This window comes from Canis aureus, chromosome 8 (assembly GCF_053574225.1).
Source record: "Canis aureus isolate CA01 chromosome 8, VMU_Caureus_v.1.0, whole genome shotgun sequence".
Taxonomy (NCBI): domain Eukaryota; kingdom Metazoa; phylum Chordata; class Mammalia; order Carnivora; family Canidae; genus Canis; species Canis aureus.
The window spans coordinates 35,427,563-35,445,909 of NC_135618.1; the positions used below are offsets into that span (position 1 = coordinate 35,427,563).

At 49.6% G+C, this 18,347-nt stretch overlaps 2 protein-coding genes and 1 long non-coding RNA gene across 7 annotated transcripts in view; 2 read left to right on the forward strand and 1 right to left on the reverse strand.

Annotated features, from left to right (window-relative positions):
* The window catches only part of LOC144318646 (glutathione S-transferase Mu 4-like), a 34,002-nt gene extending 17,352 nt beyond the window's left edge, over nucleotides 1–16,650 (forward strand). The window contains exons 8-10 of one of the 2 annotated variants that reach the window (XM_077905779.1): nucleotides 7,833–8,022; nucleotides 15,225–15,439; nucleotides 16,444–16,650. In XM_077905779.1, coding sequence (XP_077761905.1) covers nucleotides 7,833–7,877 — 45 coding nt within the window. In that variant the 3' untranslated portion in view covers nucleotides 7,878–8,022; nucleotides 15,225–15,439; nucleotides 16,444–16,650. The remainder of the gene's footprint in view (nucleotides 1–7,832; nucleotides 8,023–15,224; nucleotides 15,440–16,443) is intronic. The other variant, XM_077905781.1, reaches the window with a different exon arrangement.
* LOC144318645 (glutathione S-transferase Mu 1-like) lies at nucleotides 1,900–16,650 on the forward strand. Of its 4 annotated transcripts, XR_013384704.1 has the most exons (12): nucleotides 1,900–2,060; nucleotides 2,340–2,415; nucleotides 2,862–2,926; nucleotides 3,213–3,294; nucleotides 3,395–3,495; nucleotides 4,342–4,437; nucleotides 4,524–4,634; nucleotides 6,669–6,822; nucleotides 7,833–8,022; nucleotides 13,410–13,493; nucleotides 15,225–15,439; nucleotides 16,444–16,650. XR_013384704.1 is itself a non-coding variant. In XM_077905778.1 (8 exons), exons 1-8 carry the CDS (start codon nucleotides 2,025–2,027, stop codon nucleotides 6,756–6,758), a joined length of 657 nt encoding a protein of 218 aa, XP_077761904.1. In that variant the 5' UTR covers nucleotides 1,900–2,024; the 3' UTR covers nucleotides 6,759–7,176. The 4 variants fall into 4 exon arrangements, 1 of the variants encoding a protein (XP_077761904.1); XR_013384703.1 differs by lacking the exon at nucleotides 13,410–13,493; XR_013384702.1 differs by lacking the exons at nucleotides 7,833–8,022; nucleotides 13,410–13,493; nucleotides 15,225–15,439; nucleotides 16,444–16,650 and adding an exon at nucleotides 7,029–7,176.
* On the reverse strand, nucleotides 13,170–14,816 carry LOC144318647 (uncharacterized). Its single transcript, XR_013384705.1, has 2 exons — nucleotides 13,732–14,816; nucleotides 13,170–13,631 (listed from the first exon to the last, which is right to left on the reverse strand). It is a non-coding gene; the product is annotated as an uncharacterized LOC144318647 (long non-coding RNA).
* Nucleotides 16,651–18,347: the final 1,697 nt, after the last annotated feature.

Sequence of the window (18,347 nt, forward strand, 5' to 3'; positions counted from 1 at the left end):
TTTCGGGCTTATTTTTCTGTAGTGCATTTTTCTGTGCTTTAAATGAGTTTTAAAGTCATTCGTTGGGCCGCCCGGGTGGCTCGGCGGTTTAGCGCCGCCTTCAGGCCAGGGCCTGATCCTGGACCTCGAGATGGAGTCCTAAGTCGGGCTCCCTGCGTGGAGCCTGCTTCTCCCTCTGCCTGTGTCTCTGCCTCTCTCTCTCTCTCTCTCTCTCTCTCTCATGAGTAAATAAATAAAATCTTAAAAAAGAAGTCATTTGTTGTTTTAAATTTTTATTTATTTATTTTTTAAAGATTTTATTTATGTATTTGACAGAGAGAGCACACAAGCAGGGGGAGCACAGGCAGCGGCAGAGGGAGAAGCAAGCTACCGGTGACCAAGGACCCCGATGCAGGGCTCGATCCCGGGACCCTGGGATCATGACCTGAGCCAAAGGCAGATGCTTAACCAACTGAGCCACCCAGGTGCCCCCCATTTGCTTTTTAAGGCTCCCTTCTTCTGGGTGATGCAGTTGGTTAAGCGTCCAGTCTTGGTTTGGGCTCAGGTCATGATCTCAGGGTCCTGGGATGGAGCCCCGGGGCCAGCTCTTCGTCAGTGTGGATTCTGCACCTCCCTCCCTCTGCACCTCCTGCGTGTGCTTGCTCTTGCTCTCACTCTCTCTCAAATAAATACATAAAATCTTAAAAAAAAAAAAAAAAAAAAAAAAGAGGTCCCTGCTTCTGTTTTCACATACCCACCAGACCTTGCAATATCCTTTATCCAAAGGGAAACGAGCACAGGCCAAGCTCTGGCCTACTCACCTAGTTCTGAAATAGTCTTCTGCCTCCAAAGAAGAAAGGTGGCAGGGAGGACACCGTGGTTGTAGACGTCGTGCCACACGTCAGAGGTCACAGAAGAGCCTCAAAGGCCATCTGAGCCACCCTGACATACAGGGGAGCACACGTGGACGCCAGCTAGGGTCAGGCTGGAATGCGTGGGCCCACATAGCCGAGGAGCGCAGGGACGGCCCGACTGCCATCCTGTGGGGCGCCCTCCACCCTCCTGCTCTCCCCCCATCCTCCCCCCCCACCCCCCCACCCCCGCTGCCCTCTGTGGCCGTCAGGGCTCCCGTGCCGCTTCAGCCCCGTGCTGTGTGTGAGCACCACACTCCCTGTCGCTGTGCTGGACATGGACGACATCTCTGGGGCTGCACCCCACAGCCCCGCCCTTTGCTGGGACGGCTGGGTTCTGGGTTCCGATTCGCAGCCTGGGTCCTAATGGTAATGGCTCCGTTGCCAGCTGAGCCAAGGGCCCTCAGGCACGTGCCCGAAGGGCCGGGGCCTCCGCAGGCCAAGGAGCAAACACGGAGACCACGTCGTCCTGGCGGCAGTTCCCACGCAGGGACCGCGTGTTCCGGAGACCCGTCCCGGGGGGGGCCGTTGGGGCGGGTCTGAGTCCTGGGCCCCCGCCCCGGGCCGCTCTGCACCCCGACGGAGGACGCCCTCCCGGCTCTGCACCTGGGCGGAGAGCGCAGCGCAGGTGGGATCCGGGCAGCGCGGGGCGGAGCCAAGTGCAGGGCGGGGGCGGGGGCGCATCCCGGGGCCCCGCGCGTCCCGAGGGTTCCGTCAGGTCCTAGACCTAGAAACAGAGCCCTGGTTTGCGCGGGGAGCCGCGGGGAGCCGGAGCACAGACGCCCGCAGCCCCCCGCCTTCAGAGGCGGCCCGGCCCCGGCGGCTGGGGGACCTAGAGCCCGAGTGGCCCGGGGCCGTACCTCGGCCGGGTCGTCGCGCCTCCGCGGCAGGCTGGGGCGGGGCTCGGACAGGCCGGGGCCGGAGCCGAGGGGGCCGGAGCCTAGGGGGCCGGAGCCGAGGAGGCGGGGCGGGGCGGAGCCGTGAGGATGGGCCGGGCCGGAGCCGAGGGGGCGGAGCCGAGAGGAGGGGCCGGGGACGGAGCCGGGGGCGGGGGCTGGCCCGCCGCAGATCAGCTCAATAAATTGCGAGCTCGGCTGTGCCCAGTCCCTCCACTCAGCGCAAAAATCCGGCACCATGGTCATGATCTTCGGTTACTGGGACATTCGCGGGGTGAGCGCTGGGGCTGCCGGGTTGGGTGGATGGAGGCTCCTGGAGAGAAATCTTGCGTCCTGGGGACCGTGTGTACCAGAGTCCGCTTCAGGGCTTCTGCAGCTCAGTCCTTCCTCGTAGTCTGTCCTCACGGGGCGTGTTCTTGACTCCGCGCGCGCATGCGTGTGTGTGAGCGGGCGGGGGTGCGGCGGGGGCAGGTGGGCGCGCGCGCGGCCGGGGTCCCGGGGCCGCCGAGGCTCCCCGCGCGGGCGAGCACCAAGCCAGAACCCCGTCCTGCAGCTGGCGCACGCCGTCCGCCTGCTCCTGGAGTACACGGACTCGCACTACGAGGAGAAGAAGTACACGATGGGGGACGGTAACGCAGCCCCGTGCCCTCTGGCTTTGGCCCACCTGCTGCTGATTTGTCCCCCAGCAGCCATTGCCTTAGCCACATGCGGCTTGACTCCGTCACCCACCACCACCTGGAGCAGGGCCTGCCCTACCCTAACGCCTTTTAGGGTCCCCAGGCGGGACGGGAGAGGGAGTTGCTGGACGTTGGCGTCAGGAACTGGGATGGGTTCCCCTTAGGGCTGCTCTAAACGTTTTGTAAGCTTACTCACGCAAGTCCCAGAGCCCTGTAAGCCTACACTGTCCCCTGACCTGGGACGTGAGACTCCGTGGTCCAGATTCTAGATGCAACTGGTACAGGGGTTTGCCACTGATCTTTGGGGTGTGGGGGGTGTTCCCGGCCCTACCTCCGCCCCAGGCCCAGTGAGGGTGGGCTCTGGGGAGGTTTGTTTCACTCCATCTTCTCCACCACAGCTCCCGACTATGACAGAAGCCAGTGGCTGAATGAAAAATTCAAGCTGGGTCTGGACTTCCCCAATGTAGGTGCAGGGGGTGGGGGTGATGTGGGCGCAAGTGGGGGGGTGTCTACTCCACCTGCTTTCCCAGCTCAGAGGTTTCAGGATTTGCTGCCTTTTGCTCAGCCTCTCAGCCTTCTAGTTCTTGTCACTGCCTGTCCCCCATGCTCTACGTTCTAGTTCATTCAGTCATTTTACAGTGTACTGATTGAGTGGCTACACGAGCCAGACTCTGGAAGTGCCCTTGTTCAAGGGGGGAGGGGTTGCAGGGGAGCCCCTGGCCTACCCACCTGCCCCTGTTGCCCTGCAGCTGCCCTACTTAATTGATGGGGCTCACAAGATCACCCAGAGCAACGCCATCCTTCGCTACATTGCTCGCAAACACAACCTCTGTGAGTGGGGCTGGGTGGGGATGCAGGGGAACAGGTGACATGCCCCTGGGGATGCCTGGGTGGGATGCAGAGGGTGAGTCTCTTGTTATGTGGGCCTCAGGTGGGGAGACGGAAGAGGAGAAGATTCGTGTGGACATTTTGGAGAATGAGGTTATGGACACCCGCATATACTTTGCCAGGATCTGCTACAGCCCTGATTTTGTGAGTCTCCTACCTGTGGGCTGAGATGGACAGGGTGTTTTAGGGAGAGTGGACTTTTTGTGCCATCTACCTTGGTCTCCTTTGCCATTTGAATCCCAAGGCGCTGCTGATTCTGCAAATCATTCTCTGTACTTTCACCAGAATGACCCTTATAATTTATTTTTTATTTATTTTTATTTTTATTTATTTACTTATTTTTTGACCCATATAATTTAATGCATCAGATGAGTACTGTGACTCAGTATCCAGGGTGGAAATTCAGTTCCTAGATAGTGTGTTTACCTTGTTAGCTCAGCAATGTCTTCCTGACACCCCCAGACCTGAGCACATTTGCCCAGCAGGCAGCACAGGGGCAGACCCAGGGCTTTGTACTCCCTCTCCTTCCTCTCAGTCTCTCAAATTCTACATCTTTCCAGAAACTACTCGAGTGTCCACTCCTACCTATCACCTGCCAAGTAGAAGGCGATAGACCGTGTCTCCCTAGGCCATTTCAGTTGTGTGCTTCTTTGCCTCTGCCCGCCATCTGAGTGCAGAGCGCTGCTGGGTTCTCACAGACACCTGGGTGTGACCTCTGGGAGGGCGTTTGGAGAGGAGCCGTGGCAGATTCAGGGACAGTGAGGTGGTGCTCTCTGCCTTCCACAGTCTCTCACAGGTGGGCGGTGGGACCCAGGAGGACTCTGCTGAGCACAGCTTCGCTAAATCATAGCCTGGACAGTGACTCGGCTCTGGTGGGGGGGACACAGCTGCTCACCCCCGGCAGCTGGGATCATGCACGGCCCAGGGGAGACCGGCCTGTCTGCCCGGGGGGCCTGTGTCTGAGGTGGTGACGGCTGTTCTGTGTCTCAGGAGAAACTGAAGCCTGAGTACGTGAAGGCAATCCCTGACAAGATGAAGCTCTACTCACAGTTTCTGGGGAAGAGGCCTTGGTTTGCAGGGGAGAAGGTAAGGGGAAGGCTATGGGCGATGGGAGGCTGTCATTTTGCCCAGGTTCAGAGTTAGGTGCTCATTCCTTCTTTGCCTTTCTTTAGCTCACCTACGTGGATTTCCTGGTTTACGACATCCTTGACCTGCACCGCATATTTGAGCCCACTTCCCTGGACGCGTTCCTGAACCTGAAGGAGTTCATGGCTCGCTTTGAGGTGATTCTCGACCCTCTTTACTAGTTATGGGTCTCTTGTCTTCTCTCTTTTCTCCAAGGCTTTCTTAGCTTTACAGCTAAAATAAAGAAAAAGAAGTAGGATTTATAGAGGATTTGGTTATGCCAGGACCCATGCTCACATCTTACGTATAGTGTGTGAAATGCAGTCTTTACAACATTTCTACACGGCAGAGGAATTATTGCCTGCATACTACAGGTTAGAGCAATGAGGCAGAAAGGCTAAGTCATTTGCAGAGTGTGTCAGGGGCAGTGAGGCTGTCCTGGGCTCCCAGGTAGCGGCTGGTTGGGGTGGGCAGCAGTGAGTGGCTTTCCCTTTCCTGGGCCAGTTGGTACACCTTGGATCTATTTATGCTGGGCTCTGCGGCTCAGGATGGCGTGAATGAAGCCGATGTTCGGGGGTGTGTACGGAGCTGGCATTAGTAGAGCAGAGCCATGGTGGGGATGATACTACGTAGGAAGGACACAGACGGCATTTACTCTGCATCTCCAGGCAGCTTTGCAGCCACCCGATCCCTGTTGGGAGCCACCCTGAGATCCCCAGGAATGTAGTTGGTCCTGGGTGTGCAGGCCTAGGTGGGTGCCCCCGTGGAAGGAGACCACCTTGCGTCTTCTGTGGTGGGCGCCTTCCTTCCCTCCCTGACTCCCTTCCCTTCTTCTTTTCCATTAGTGAAGCTTCCGTGTCAGAGGCGGGCAGTCCGTTTATTTTAAGTCCTGTTGGCCGATCCAATCTTCCCCTGGGGTGTGAGGCACCGTGCCAGGCACAGTGGGGATGCAAGGGTGAGCCGGGCCTGGGGCCACCATCCTGGGGCTCAGAGCACTTGGAGAGCTAGAGGAGCACCCCGCCGTGTGGTGTGTGTGCTGTGCTGCCAGCTGGGTGCTGGAGGAGCACAGCCTGGACCTCACCCGATGTCACTGGCTGGAGGGCTTCGGGTGTGCTTTGTGAGCCATGGGCGGCTTTGAGGCATTTGTCCAGCAGGACTTTCAGCCTGCAGTCTGAGTCTCTTCCCCATTCCTCATCCAGAGATCTGCTTTCTCAGCTGGTCCTTATCAGCCCTGGCTTGGGCTTGGGTGACTGGCCTTGGGGACTGTGCCAGAGCTCCGGGGACTGGCTGGCAGGAGGGACAGAGGACATCCGTGGGCTGCAGTGTGTGGCCTGCTGGGTACAGGCAGTCCCAGGATCTTGAGTCCTTTAGAACCCACTGGGCCCTCCGTGTGCTGGGAAGGAGGGCCTCAGACAGCCCTGAGTGTCCTGTGCCCACTGGCTGCAGCAGCACTAGGGAGGAGGTAGTGGTGCCCATGACATTGGCCTCAGCTACCAGGCCAAGCAGTTGGATCTTCTTCTTTCTGAGGCGTAAATAGAGTCTGGCCTGGGCTGGTTTTCATGCTCCCCAGCCTCTCCTCTTTGCTCCAGATTTTGCTGAGTCACTGGGTGAGGTCTGGGCTCTCCTGCAAGCTGTGTGGCACATTCTGAGCGCCCCTGTTCTGCTGGGATTCCGTGTGTGTCAAACCCTGAGATGCCAGGAGCCTCCCTCTGCACTTGGGGATGTTTGTATGACAGGGAGGGATAGGGCCTCCTGAGAGGGTGGAGGAGGGAGAGGAGGAGGGGGGAGGCAGAAAGAGCTCAGCTCTGGAAAGAGAGCCAGCTGCCCTCCAGCCCTTCCCACCTGCTAGCCTTGGGAGCCTGAGGAGGCCGCTGCAGCCCCTGTGCCTGTTTGCCTTCTGCTGTAGGGAGATAGTAGGACCTGTCTTGTAGGGTGGTTGATGGGGGTCCTTTACCTGTACTGTCATCTCTGGTGGATTGAAAGCACCCAGTGCAGGGACAGTCTCCAGATGTGGTAACTCTTTGAGATGTCACAGTAGTTAGAGGTTGCTGGAGAGGTGAATTAGGAGATCTGCAGACCCCAGGTTGATTGTCTGTAATCTCAATACCGGATGTCACAAGGAATATTCCTCACCTCAGGTTGCTCAGTAGGTCAGCAGACCTGAAATCTGACATGTCTTTCTCCACCCTCAGGGCTTGAAGAACATATCTGCCTACATGAAGTCCAGCCGCTTCGTCCCAGGCCCTCTGTTTCTAAAGATTGCCATGTGGGGCAACAAGTAGGGGGGGCATAGGAGGAGATGCCAGCAAGGAGCTGGAGCTGTGCTTGCTCCATGTACCAGAACAGGTGTCCTGCTTTTTCCCCTTTGTTACATTTTTTTTTGTCCCCATGAAATACCTATTGACTCCTTTTTCTCCTTCCCAACCCTATTTTCCTCAATGGCCCTTGACGTCAGCTATCCACTTCAGCAATTTTCCTCCTCCCCCAGTGTTACCCCTCCTACGCTAAAGCCAACCAGATCATTCTTCCCTCGGTGCTTGTGCCACTTGCAGGAACTGGCCTGGACTTCTGGCCTGCAGAGCCTGCCCCTGAGCTCTGGAGCACTGCCCTGAAGCCTGGTGTGACCTGGTGTGCCCATGTTGCTCCCCCGGGGTGGTCCCTGCCCAGCCCTGCTAATCCCCAGTAAAGCCTTGAGCACTATGACCTGGCTTGTGTTCTTCCTTTCTGGCCTTTGGATTCAGGACTGACCATGTTTGGGAACATGAGAGTTCCCTTTTCTGGCGTCTGTTGTATCAGCTCAGTGGATTGGGATGTGTGTGTGGTGCCAAGAAAGGGGACACATAGGTTTTTTTTTTTTTTAAAGATTTAATTTATTTATTCATAGAGACACAGAGAGAGAGAGAGAGAGAGAGGCAGAGACACAGGCAGAGGGAGAAGCAGGCTCCGTGCAGAGAGCCTGACATGGGACTCGATCCAGGGTCTCCAGGATCACGCCCTGGGCTGCAGGCGGCACTAAACCGCTGCGCCACCGGGGCTGCCCGGGACACATAGGATTTTAAGGATTCTTGCTCATTTCTACCCACTTCATACACTGCTGAGCCTCAGCCTGGGGTCTTATAGAAAGAGGGAGGCCCTTTTGTGCCTGAGTCCCTCCTTAATGCAGCATTCATGGGGTGCCGCCTATAAGCTTGCAGAAAGCACTCTGTGTCGTGATCTGGGGGCCCTGGGGGCTTGAGGAGTCCACTGCAGAGGACATACTGTCACCCCTTCCTGGGTGCTTTCCCTGCTTTGGCTACCTTTCCTTCATGCTCAGATAACTGTGGAAAGTGAAGTGAAATGTAATGACTTCTTTTCAGGGGTTTTCAAAAGCAGCTGGGAGGCTATTAAGGAGATGGACCTAATGCTCATCCTCATTAATGAAACCGTGAACTTTGAACCGGACAAATTGCAACTATTCCAAGAACTCTGCCGAAATACCTGCAACTTTCTTGAATTAAGAAATCTTGCTCAGTATTAGCCTTAGCAAACCAATTATATTCGGCCAAGGTTAGTTTTCTGCCACCAACACCAATCACAATTCTTTGTAAACAATACATACAAATCTTTTCTTTTTTAATGATTTATTTATTGTAGAGTGTGTGTGCTTGTGTGCACGAGTGCGTGTGCGAGTTGGGGCAGGGGCAGAGGGGCAGCAGACTCCCTGCTGAGCATGTGTGGTCCCATAACCACAGGGGGTCAATCTCACCACTATGAGATCTTGACCTGAGCCAAAATCAGGAGCTAGATACTCAACCAACTGAGTCACCTAGGCACCCTGATACAAGTGTCTTTTAAAACCTTTGACTTTTGTTCTCTAGGGGAACACAGTTTGGGTTGCTACCCAAATCTGTGCTCCCTCAGTTACAATTCTGAGACCCTAAATACGTGCTTTTGCTTTATTTCAGCTCTGCCAGTGGTCAACGTACATATCTCAATAGAATAAGAAGGGCTAAGAATAAAAAGGAAAGATGTAATAGAAACTAGGAGGGGCGTTAAGTTAAAAGATAAGCAGAACAAAAATATTAGATCATAGTAAAATAGATCTAGAACAGGAGTTGGCACATGTTTTCTGTAAGGTGCTAAATAGTGCATAGTTTTGGCTTTGTGGGCCACATCTCAGTCACAGTTAACCTCAGTTCTTTTGTAGTCTGTTTGCGAGCTCCTTGGAAGCTTCCTGGGTGTAATCTGAGCCCTTTCCCTGTACTAGGAGGGCAGGGAGGGACAGAAGAGGCAGGTCTCTCCAGTTTGGTAGGTGGGAGGTTACCCAAGCATGGGAACGGATCATACGAGGCTTGTCTTGGGTGGCCGCAAGATGAGTAGATCTGCACACCCGCCTGGCAAATCATAAGTTTATATAGAGGCCTTAACTGGGTTCAGTCATGTGTACTGTCCAGATGGTCTCAACATCACATCACTATCTGAAGACTCTGTCCTTGCGACAGCTTTTGGGAGCAGGGAAAGCAACGGAATGTACCTTCCAGGGACAGGGAATGAGGAGATTCTGATTGCTGGGGTCCAGGTCAGGGGCCAACCAGAGGCCACATTTTCTGGATGACTGCCCCAACCCTGTGTAAAAGCAGCCATGGGCAATACAGAAATGAGTGAGTGGGGATGTAGTCCAAGAAAATTCAAAAACAGGTGGCTATAGTTTCCAAACTTCTCTATAGAAACAGTTGACTCCTGATCCAGAAGCTTAAATTAGCTATATGGAAGTTTAAATGTGAAATTTGAAATAAGAAAGGTGATTACCAGGGCACCTGGCTAGCTTAGTGGGAAGAAAATGTGACTCTTGATATCAGGGTCATGAGTCCAAGCCCCATTTTGGGGGCAGAGTTTAGAAAGAAAAGGAAGGAAAGAAGGAAGGGAGGGATAGAGGGAGGGAATGGGGAGGGAGGGAGGAGGAAAGGACAGAGGGGTGATTAGCAAAGAATAGAGGGACGATGTGATAGAGATAATTGCAAACAAAAACAATTTTCTAAACGTGTGGCCAAAATCATAAAAGGTAAAATAGTATATTTTAAAGTCTGGGGGTAGAAGTAGTAGAATGTATGTACTTCAAACTGAGGCAACCAGAAAAGATGATCTTCCTGTGACTAGGATCTAGCTGAGGTCCTAAGAAACACAAGATCTTTATTTAAAAAAAAAAAAAAAAAAAAAAGATCTTTATTTTTGATAAACCTGAGGCTCCTTGCCGCAGAAACAGGAAAATGATTTATTAGAGGTATCAGGTTGCTCACGGAATCCCTGAGAGGAGCAGTGAGTTGGCCTTGGAAGCTGGGCAGCCAGGAGGTGTGGCTAACCACATGTGAGAACATTCTAGAGAAAGCCCCACAGCCATTGTGGGCCGCAGACTCCACAGCTCCTACCCCTGCCACGTGGCACCAGATGCCAATGCCTCTCACCATTGCTGCCTCGAAACCCCGATCCCTTCCACTCCTGTCCTTGCCAGAAAAGGAATTTTCAGAGCCTGCTTCTTTATTTTTTATTTATTTTAAAAAAGATTTTATTTGTTTATTCATGAGAAACAAAGAGAGACAGAGACAGAAGCAGGCTGAGTCCAATGTGGGCCTCGATCCCAGGACTCCAGGATAATGCCCTGAGCCAGAGACAGACGCTCAACAGCTCAACCGCTCGCTGAGCCACCCAGGAATCCCAGAGCCTGATTTTTAGAATTGAAGTCTTGCACTCCTGTGCACAATGACCAGAGCCCGGGTCACAGGCCTGTGCCTCAGCCTCAGGGGGCTGGAAAAACAATTGGATTAATTAGGATTAAGTTCTGCTGGATGTAACTAAATAGTAACAGTGGCTTAAATGGGCAGATGTTTATTTCTCATTGAAAAAAAGACCTGGAGGTAAACACTCGTTAACGTTGGCTTCATGGTAGCCTTAGTGACCTAGTTTAACTTTATGCTCCATCATTCTCAGTATGCGGTACCCATTCTTTATGTCACCATGGCCCCAAGTGACTGCTAGAGCCCCATCACATCTGCATTCCAAACAGCAAGGGAAAGAACGAGGAATGGGGGTTTCTCTTTTCGTCTTGAGGAAACTTTCTGGAAGTAAAGTAGAACACTTCCATTTATACCTCCTTGGCCAGAATTTAATCAGATTGGAAATGACATCTTTTGCCTGAGAAGTAATGTGCCCGGCAGTCACGGAGGGTCGTGACAGCAGAAGCTGGGGAGATGGATCTCAAGAGTGAACTAGCAGTCACGACTTTGGGGAGGTAGGGCTTAAAACATAAGAAATTCCCCACCTCTAGGTGCCTAAGATAAACACCTTTCTTCTTTCTTCTTCTTCTCTTTTTTTTTTTTTTTTTTTTTTAGATTTTATTCATTTATTCATGAGAGACACAGAGGGAGAGGCAGAGACACAGGCAGAGGGAGAAGCAGGCTCTCCGCGGGGAGCCCCTTGCAGGGACTCGATCCCAGGAACCTGGAATCACACCCTGAGCTGAAGGCAGATGCTCAACCACTGAGCCACCCAGGTGTCCCAGATAAACACTTTCTTTTCCATATGTGCATTTCCAAGCAATAGCCACCACCATAAAATGCTCCTGCCTAACGTAATGCAACCATCCCTGATACAAACAAAAACACATTTTACCCCAAACAGGAACAACTCAGGATCATCAAGTACTGCATCCAGTTCCAAGCTGGAGATCTCTGAGAAATGTTCACTGATATTTTGAAAATGACGGTCGGAAGTGTAATGCCAATGACCTCCAATTCGCCCTATGTAAAATAGTAAAGGAATGGGAGGCAGGAAAAAGGGAAATGAGATGAGCTCAATAATGTAGTAGAAAGTAACCTGCACTCAGATCTGCAGATAAGCCATTTTGCACTTATTTATATCTTGCATTTATTTAATTGCCCTTCTTTGTTGAGATTCCAAAGAGATGTTGCATAATAAGGCTTTTATACTTGGGTATCAACAGCGTAGAGGTATTCCCGATTGGCTTTTTCTGTCTCCATCCCTCTGATAACCACACTTCCAGGTTCACTGTCATCCCACTTTGTTAGCCTACATTTTCCTAACTCAGGTGACATGATGAACAAAATCTTTATTGAAGGCAGATAGATACACAGAGACCAGCCGGCTGCTACGTCATGACTCAAGACCTGGGAAGCAGAGGATAAGAAGGGCCAATCCTTGTGGGTTCCAGAACAACTCTTCCTGTAGTGCTAATTGCTACATTCCTAGTTAACCAGATCTGGCTTTTCCCAACAGACTTCACTTTGTGAGGTAGCCCCAACAATTTCCCAAAAAAGCACAGTTCCATCAAAAACACCCAGAGTCCGCATACCCTGTGTTTCCCACATTCTTCCCCATTCTCTTCCCATTTGAAACATAATTTTGGAAGGAAGCAGATATGGCTTCAGCCATAGTTTTTTTTTTTTTTCTTCTTTTTTTTAAAGGTTTTATTTATTTATTTATTTATTTATTTATTTATTTATTCATTCATTCATTCATTCATTCATTCATTCGCAACACACAGAGAAAGGCAGAGACCCAGGTTCCCTGCGGGGAGCCTGATGCTGGACTCGATCCCAGGACCTTGGGATCACGCCCTGAGCCGAAGGCAGAAGCTCAACCACTGAGCCACCTGGGTGCCCCTTCAGTCACAGTTTTTTGTTTGTTTTTTTTTAATCTGTTAGTGCAATTTGGAAACATTATACCATAGAAGATGAAATACAGGCCTGTTCTAATTGTCCTTCAGGCCTCTACCAACCGGAACGTTACCCTGTTTCCTTTAATCCTATCCTCCGCACCACTGAAAACACTCCCTGCTAATAACCTTCAGTTGGCCCTCTGTCTCCATGTGGGGCAACATGGCAGCACCTATTCACTTGAAATTCAAATAAACACATATTCAGTTAATCTTTTCTTCTGGATTAAATCCCATGTGAGCCACCTGTAATTCTTTCCATTGAAAATGCCAAAAGAATGCTGACAGCCTTTCCCTGTTGGCTTTTAGAAATGTTCCATTCCAAACTGGCCTAAGCAAGGAACAAGCGAGACTCCGAAATCCTAAAACCCACTCCGCATGCTTGGAGTTCTTTGTTGGTCCTCAGGACCTCTCTGGACCTGAACCTGAACTTCTGTCCTGACTTTAAGCACTTCTACCTGAACCATCTCCCAAACAGAGGAGAATTTGAGAAAGTTTTCCGAGAGCATTAAGCACTTATTTGAAGCAAACCCTTTTTCTCCTTCCAATTCTCATCAGAACAAAGTGGAATCATGCAATAGTGAGTACCTGCTTTGTGCTGGGCTCTATACAAGCACTAGATATAAAAATTTGCTTAAGACTCCATCCCTGGGCAGCCTTCAGTCCAGGGTGACCCGGGATTGAGTCCCATGTCAGGCTCCCTGCATGGAGCCTGTTCCCCCCTCTGCCTGTGTCTCTGCCTCTCTCTCTGATATAAATAAATATATCATGAATAAATAAATAAAATCTTTTTTTTTTTTTTTAAAGACACAGTTCCTGATGGGGCACCTGGGTGGCTCAGGGGTTGAGCATCTGCCTTTGGCTCAGGGCATGATCCTGGGGTCCGAGTAGGGAACTGCCACTTCTGAGTCTCTGCCTCTTTCTCTGTGTCTCTCATGAATAAATAAAATCTTAAAAAAAAAAAAAAAAGACACAGTCCCTGCTCTCAGACAACTTCTAGTTTAATGGCAGAGACAGACATTTAAACAAGCAAATAGTTCAGTGCAGTAAGTTGATGGAAGAAAACATTTTTTTTTTTTTTTGGAAGAAAACATTTAATCCTAAGGGAATAAAGATTTAAAATAAATGCATTTAAATTTGCCTGGGGGGAGATGGACAAATGTCAGTTCTAAGCTAAATCTCAGTGGTTTATACATGTTTATTTCTTACTCATGCTTCATGTCAGATGTGGTCAACAGGAGCCCTGCGTTTTGCAGTCTGTCTGACTGGTGGAGACTCAGGTTGACACCTGCTCACAGTCATCACAATGGTAGGAAGTGGGTATGGAAACTCACATCCTGGCTCTTAACGCTTCTGCCTGGAAAATGGGTGTAATTTCTCCTCATGTTTCATTGACCAAAGCAAGTCATGGAGCTGCACTTAATTTCAAGAGGGTGGTGAAACTTTCCTAAAAGGAAAATGATCACAAATCTTTGGTGACCATCACTAACCATTTTCATGGGGGTTATCAGTTGTGGCCTCCCAGAGGCAGTGACTTGTGAGCTTACCTTAGAAGACGCATGGGCATGATTAGGCAGGCAGGGCTGGAGCAAAAGCAGTCTAGGCAGAGGGAACAGCAAGTATAAAGGCATGAAGATAAAAGAGAACACGGTACTTTTGGATAATTCATATTTACACATTTATATAACATTGGTCTGTTCTGAGTGCTCTAGAAATATTGGGTTAATTCTCATAACAACCCAGTGAGGGAGGGTTCATTGATGGGAGAAGGCACTGAGGCACAGGAGGCCAGAGTGCACTGGGGCAGAGCCAGGATCTCTACCCAAGCAGCCTCCAAACTCCAGAGGGTGTGCTACTTCCTAGGGAATTCAGCAAGGCTGGCACCCAGGGCTCCAGGGCAGGGGCAGGCACAAGCCCAGAGATGTCACTGGAAAGGAAACAGAGGTGAGATTATGAAGGATAATTAAAGGAGGGGAGGGATGTGAGCACATTTCCGCATTAGAGAAATCACTGGCTAATGGTCAATTCCTTTTCTCTTCCTTACTGTCCATCTGAACTCCCTAAATCCATGTTGTTCGTGGGGCTCATTGATCCACCCAGTCCTGCAGATGAAGGATAAGGAATGTGCAATTTCTGTGCAAAGTCCAGACATTCTCACAGGCCCTCAAGCTAGCTTTGAAGGCAGATCCATGTCCATACCCATCAATGTCCCCTAGTCCACTCGGCCCATCAATGAAATGATTCTATGACTCATTTTTCTTTAATCACATAAGCTATTTCCTTCTATTTTCTTTTTTTAAGATTTTATTTATTCATTCATGAGAGACACGGAGAGAGGCAGAGACCCAGACAGAGGGAGAAGCAGGGTCCATGCAGGGAACCCGATGCGGGACTCGATCCCAGGACTCCAAGGATCATGACCTGAGCTGAAGGCAGGCACTCAACCGCTGAGCCACCCGGGGCCCCAGAAGGGAGAGATTTAAAAAGCACGGACTGGGGCACCTGAGTGGCTCAGCAGCTGAGCGCCTGCCTTTGGCTCAGGTCATGATCCTGGGGTTCTGGGATCGTGTCCCGCATGGCACTTCCTGCATGGACCCTGCTTCTCCCTCTGCCTGGGTCTCTGTCTCTCTCCATGTCTCTCATGAATAAATAAAATCTTTAGAAAAAAAAAATCCCTCCCTTCTGACTTCCTCGTTGCTGTCTTCCGTCATCTCTCTGTCCCAGGAATTTTCTCTCAGAGGACTGCAGGGCCAATTTCCTGTTTTCTTGCCTTCTTCCCTGTGGTGAACAGACAGTCCCCCATAATCCCATCCTCTCCCCTTGAGTGTGGGTGGGACTGGTGATTTGCTTCTAATAGAGGACCCCAAAGGTGGTGGGATGTTTTTCCATGATTACATTACATAGGGCTGTAGTATCTGACTCCCCAGGAGACTTTCCCCTTTGTTGGTATTGATGAAGCAAGAAGCCCCCTTTTCAAGGAACCGAGGGTGGCCCCAGCTGACAGCCAGCAAGAACCTAAAGCCTTCTCTCTGTCCAACAGGTCACAAGGAACTAAATTCTATTGGCAGTCTTGTGTCTCAGAAGCAGATCTTTCTCCAGTTGAGCCTTAGGATGAGATCATAGCCCTGGCTGACACATGGACTGTGGGTTTCAGATGAGCCCCTGAAGCAGAAGACCCTGTAAGAGATGTGCCCAGACTCCTAACCCACAGAAACTATGGGATAGTGTGTGTGGTTTTAAGCTGCTAAATTGGTGGTAAGATTGTTACACAGCAATAACTCATACATTCCCTTTCTGACTTCTGGCCACATCCTCTGTCTAGTTAGAGAGGCATTCTCAGCTCCTCTGGCCTTCCCTAAATCCACAAAGCCTTTCCTTCCCCTAGGGCACACTTTACTCACTCACACTATTGAAATTCATGCAATAAACAATCTCTAGCTTTGTACCTCTTCTGGCCGTTGCCTCCCCATACCCAAAATATGGCCCTAGATATCTAACTACTGTCACGAGGGGTGGCAACACGTGGCAGGTGAACCACCTGCTTAAAACTTTGTGTCTAATATCTTCTGAGGTCGTCCTCCTGATATCACCTGGCCATTTAGATCCTCTGTCTTTCCCTCCCTAGAGAGATCTTTGCCTTCTGGTCTACCGGGGAAAGCAATCTGGCCCTCAAGTCCCTGTTTAAGGCTGGAAACTACTCAAATGGAGCTCTGCAAATGGAGCTGGTGCCAATTCAGTCATAGGAGTTCACTTCCTCTTGGTTTGCTTTTTCTTTTTCTTTTCTTTTTTTTTTTTTTTGGTTTGCTTTTTCTTAAAGCTAGTTTCTCTTACACAGAAATACTTGAATACACTCCCCTCATTTTTTAAAAAAGATTTTATTTATTCGTGAGAGACAGTCAGAGGGAGGTGGACTTCCCTATGGGAAGCCTGATATGGGACTCAATCTGGGACCCCAGGATCACAACCTGAGCCAAAGGCAGACATTCAACCACTGAGCCACCCAGACGCCCTGAAATTCAGCCTTTTAAAATGGACATTTCAGTACAGATGGTCCCCAGTGCACAATGGTTCTAGAAAAATAGAGAGAAATCCTTAGCCCTATCTCTAAAATCCCCATTCATCCTGAAGCCTGGGCCTCTCTCCCATTTGCCTGAATAAGCATGGTTCAGTGTGTCCTCCCAGATCGATCGATCGATGTTTCTTTCTTTTTCTTCTTTTCCTTTTTTTTCTTTCTTTTCTTTCTCTTTTTTTCTTTCTAGAGAGTGAGCACAAGCAGGAGGGGCAGAGGGAGAGGGAGAGAAAATCTCAAGCAGACTCTATGCTGGGTGCACAGCCGGATGCGGAGCTTGATCTCACAACCCCGAGGTCACAACTTGAGCTGAAACCACAAATTGGATGCTTAATCAACTGTGTCACCCAGGAGACCTCCTCCAGTTGTTTTTCTAGCCATTCAATACATAAATGTATCTGATGAAAATGCCTACCTCGTGGTTTCCTTCTTTAAAACATAAAAGGTATTTTACTGTACATGCTCATCTGCAATCTAATTTGCAGAAAATTCACCAATGTGTCTTGGATCTTTCCACATTAGTTCACACAGTTAAATCTCATTCTTTTGTTGCTTTATGGTATTCCACAGTACTGATGGGCACGGACAGGATTTTCACCTGGTCTCACAAACAATACCACAATCTTAGTTATATAGCTTAGGTACATGGGGTAGTTTTCACCAGGACAGAAATTGTTGGGTTAAAGGACATGATTTGATTTTTAGAAGATATTAGCAAACTGTCCTCCAATATAAGTATACCGATTTATAAGCTCACTGGCAGGAAATGCCAACACTTCACAAACTTCTTTTTGTTCACCTGCTAGATAGAAAATGGTCTTTTGCTGTTGTAATCTGCAGTTTTTGGATTATAAACATCTGTTTAACATTTTTTTTGGCCATAACTATTTCTCTAAATCATGTGTTCATGTCCATTTTCTTTTTTTCCTTTTTGTTTGTCCATAAGTCTTAATTATTTATAGGAGTTCTTTCTGTAGTCTTTATGTTGGGACTTCTTGTCAGTTTTGTCCTTTTGTCTCGTTTGCCATCTTGCCATTCAATTTTGTGTATTTGTGCCTTTGTACTAGAAAATTCTTAAATCTGATTAACTGTTCAACTTATAAATCTTTCCCTTCATGGCTTTTAAAAAAATATTTATTCATGAGAGACATATAAAGGCAGAGACATAGGCAGAGGGAGAAGCAGGCTCCCTATAGGGAGCCTGATGCAGGACTCGACCCCAGGACCCCGGATCACGACCTGAGCCAAAGGCAGATGCTCAACCACTGAGCTACCCAGGTATACCTATGGTTTTTTGTTTTTAGGTCTCATTTAGAGAAACCTATCATAAAATCACAAATATTCTGTTTTCATTAATACTTCTACAGCTTTAATATTGGGCCTTAAGTTGTAGATGAGCTAGTTTTAGTGAATAGTGTGAGGTAAGGTTCTATTATTATAGATTTTTAGTGAGCGAGCGAGAGTGCACAAGCCCCAACATATGGCTCAATCCCATGACCTGGAGATCATGACCTGAGTCAAAACAAGAGTTGGATGCCTAACCAACTGAGCCACCCAGGTGCCCCATTATTGTTTTTTTAAAAGATTTTATTTATTCATGAGAGACACAGACAGAGGGAGAGAGGCAGAGACCCAGGCAGAGGGAGAAGTAGGCTCCATGCAGGAGCCCGACGTGGGACTTGATTCCAGGACTCCAGGATCAGGCCCTGGGCCAAAAGGAGATGCTCAACTGCTGAGCCACCCAGGGATCCCCCCCATCTTTTTTTTTTTTTTTTAAAGATTTTATTTATTCCTGAGACACACACAGAGAGACGGGCAGAGACACAGGAAGAGGGAGAAGCAGGCTCCATGCAGGAGCCCAATGCCCCATTATTATTTTTTTCCCCACTATTATTTTTAATTGGTAACTGATACAATCCCATTTATTGGTTAGTCCACCAGTTTGAAAGTCCATCTTTATCATACTACATTCCCGTGTAAAAGGATCCATTTCTGAACTCAGTTCTGTAAAATCGACAGTTCCATATAGTTTTGCTTGGTATCTACACCACCTCTTCATAGGGCTTCAGTCCCATTTAATGTATCTGTCCTCTA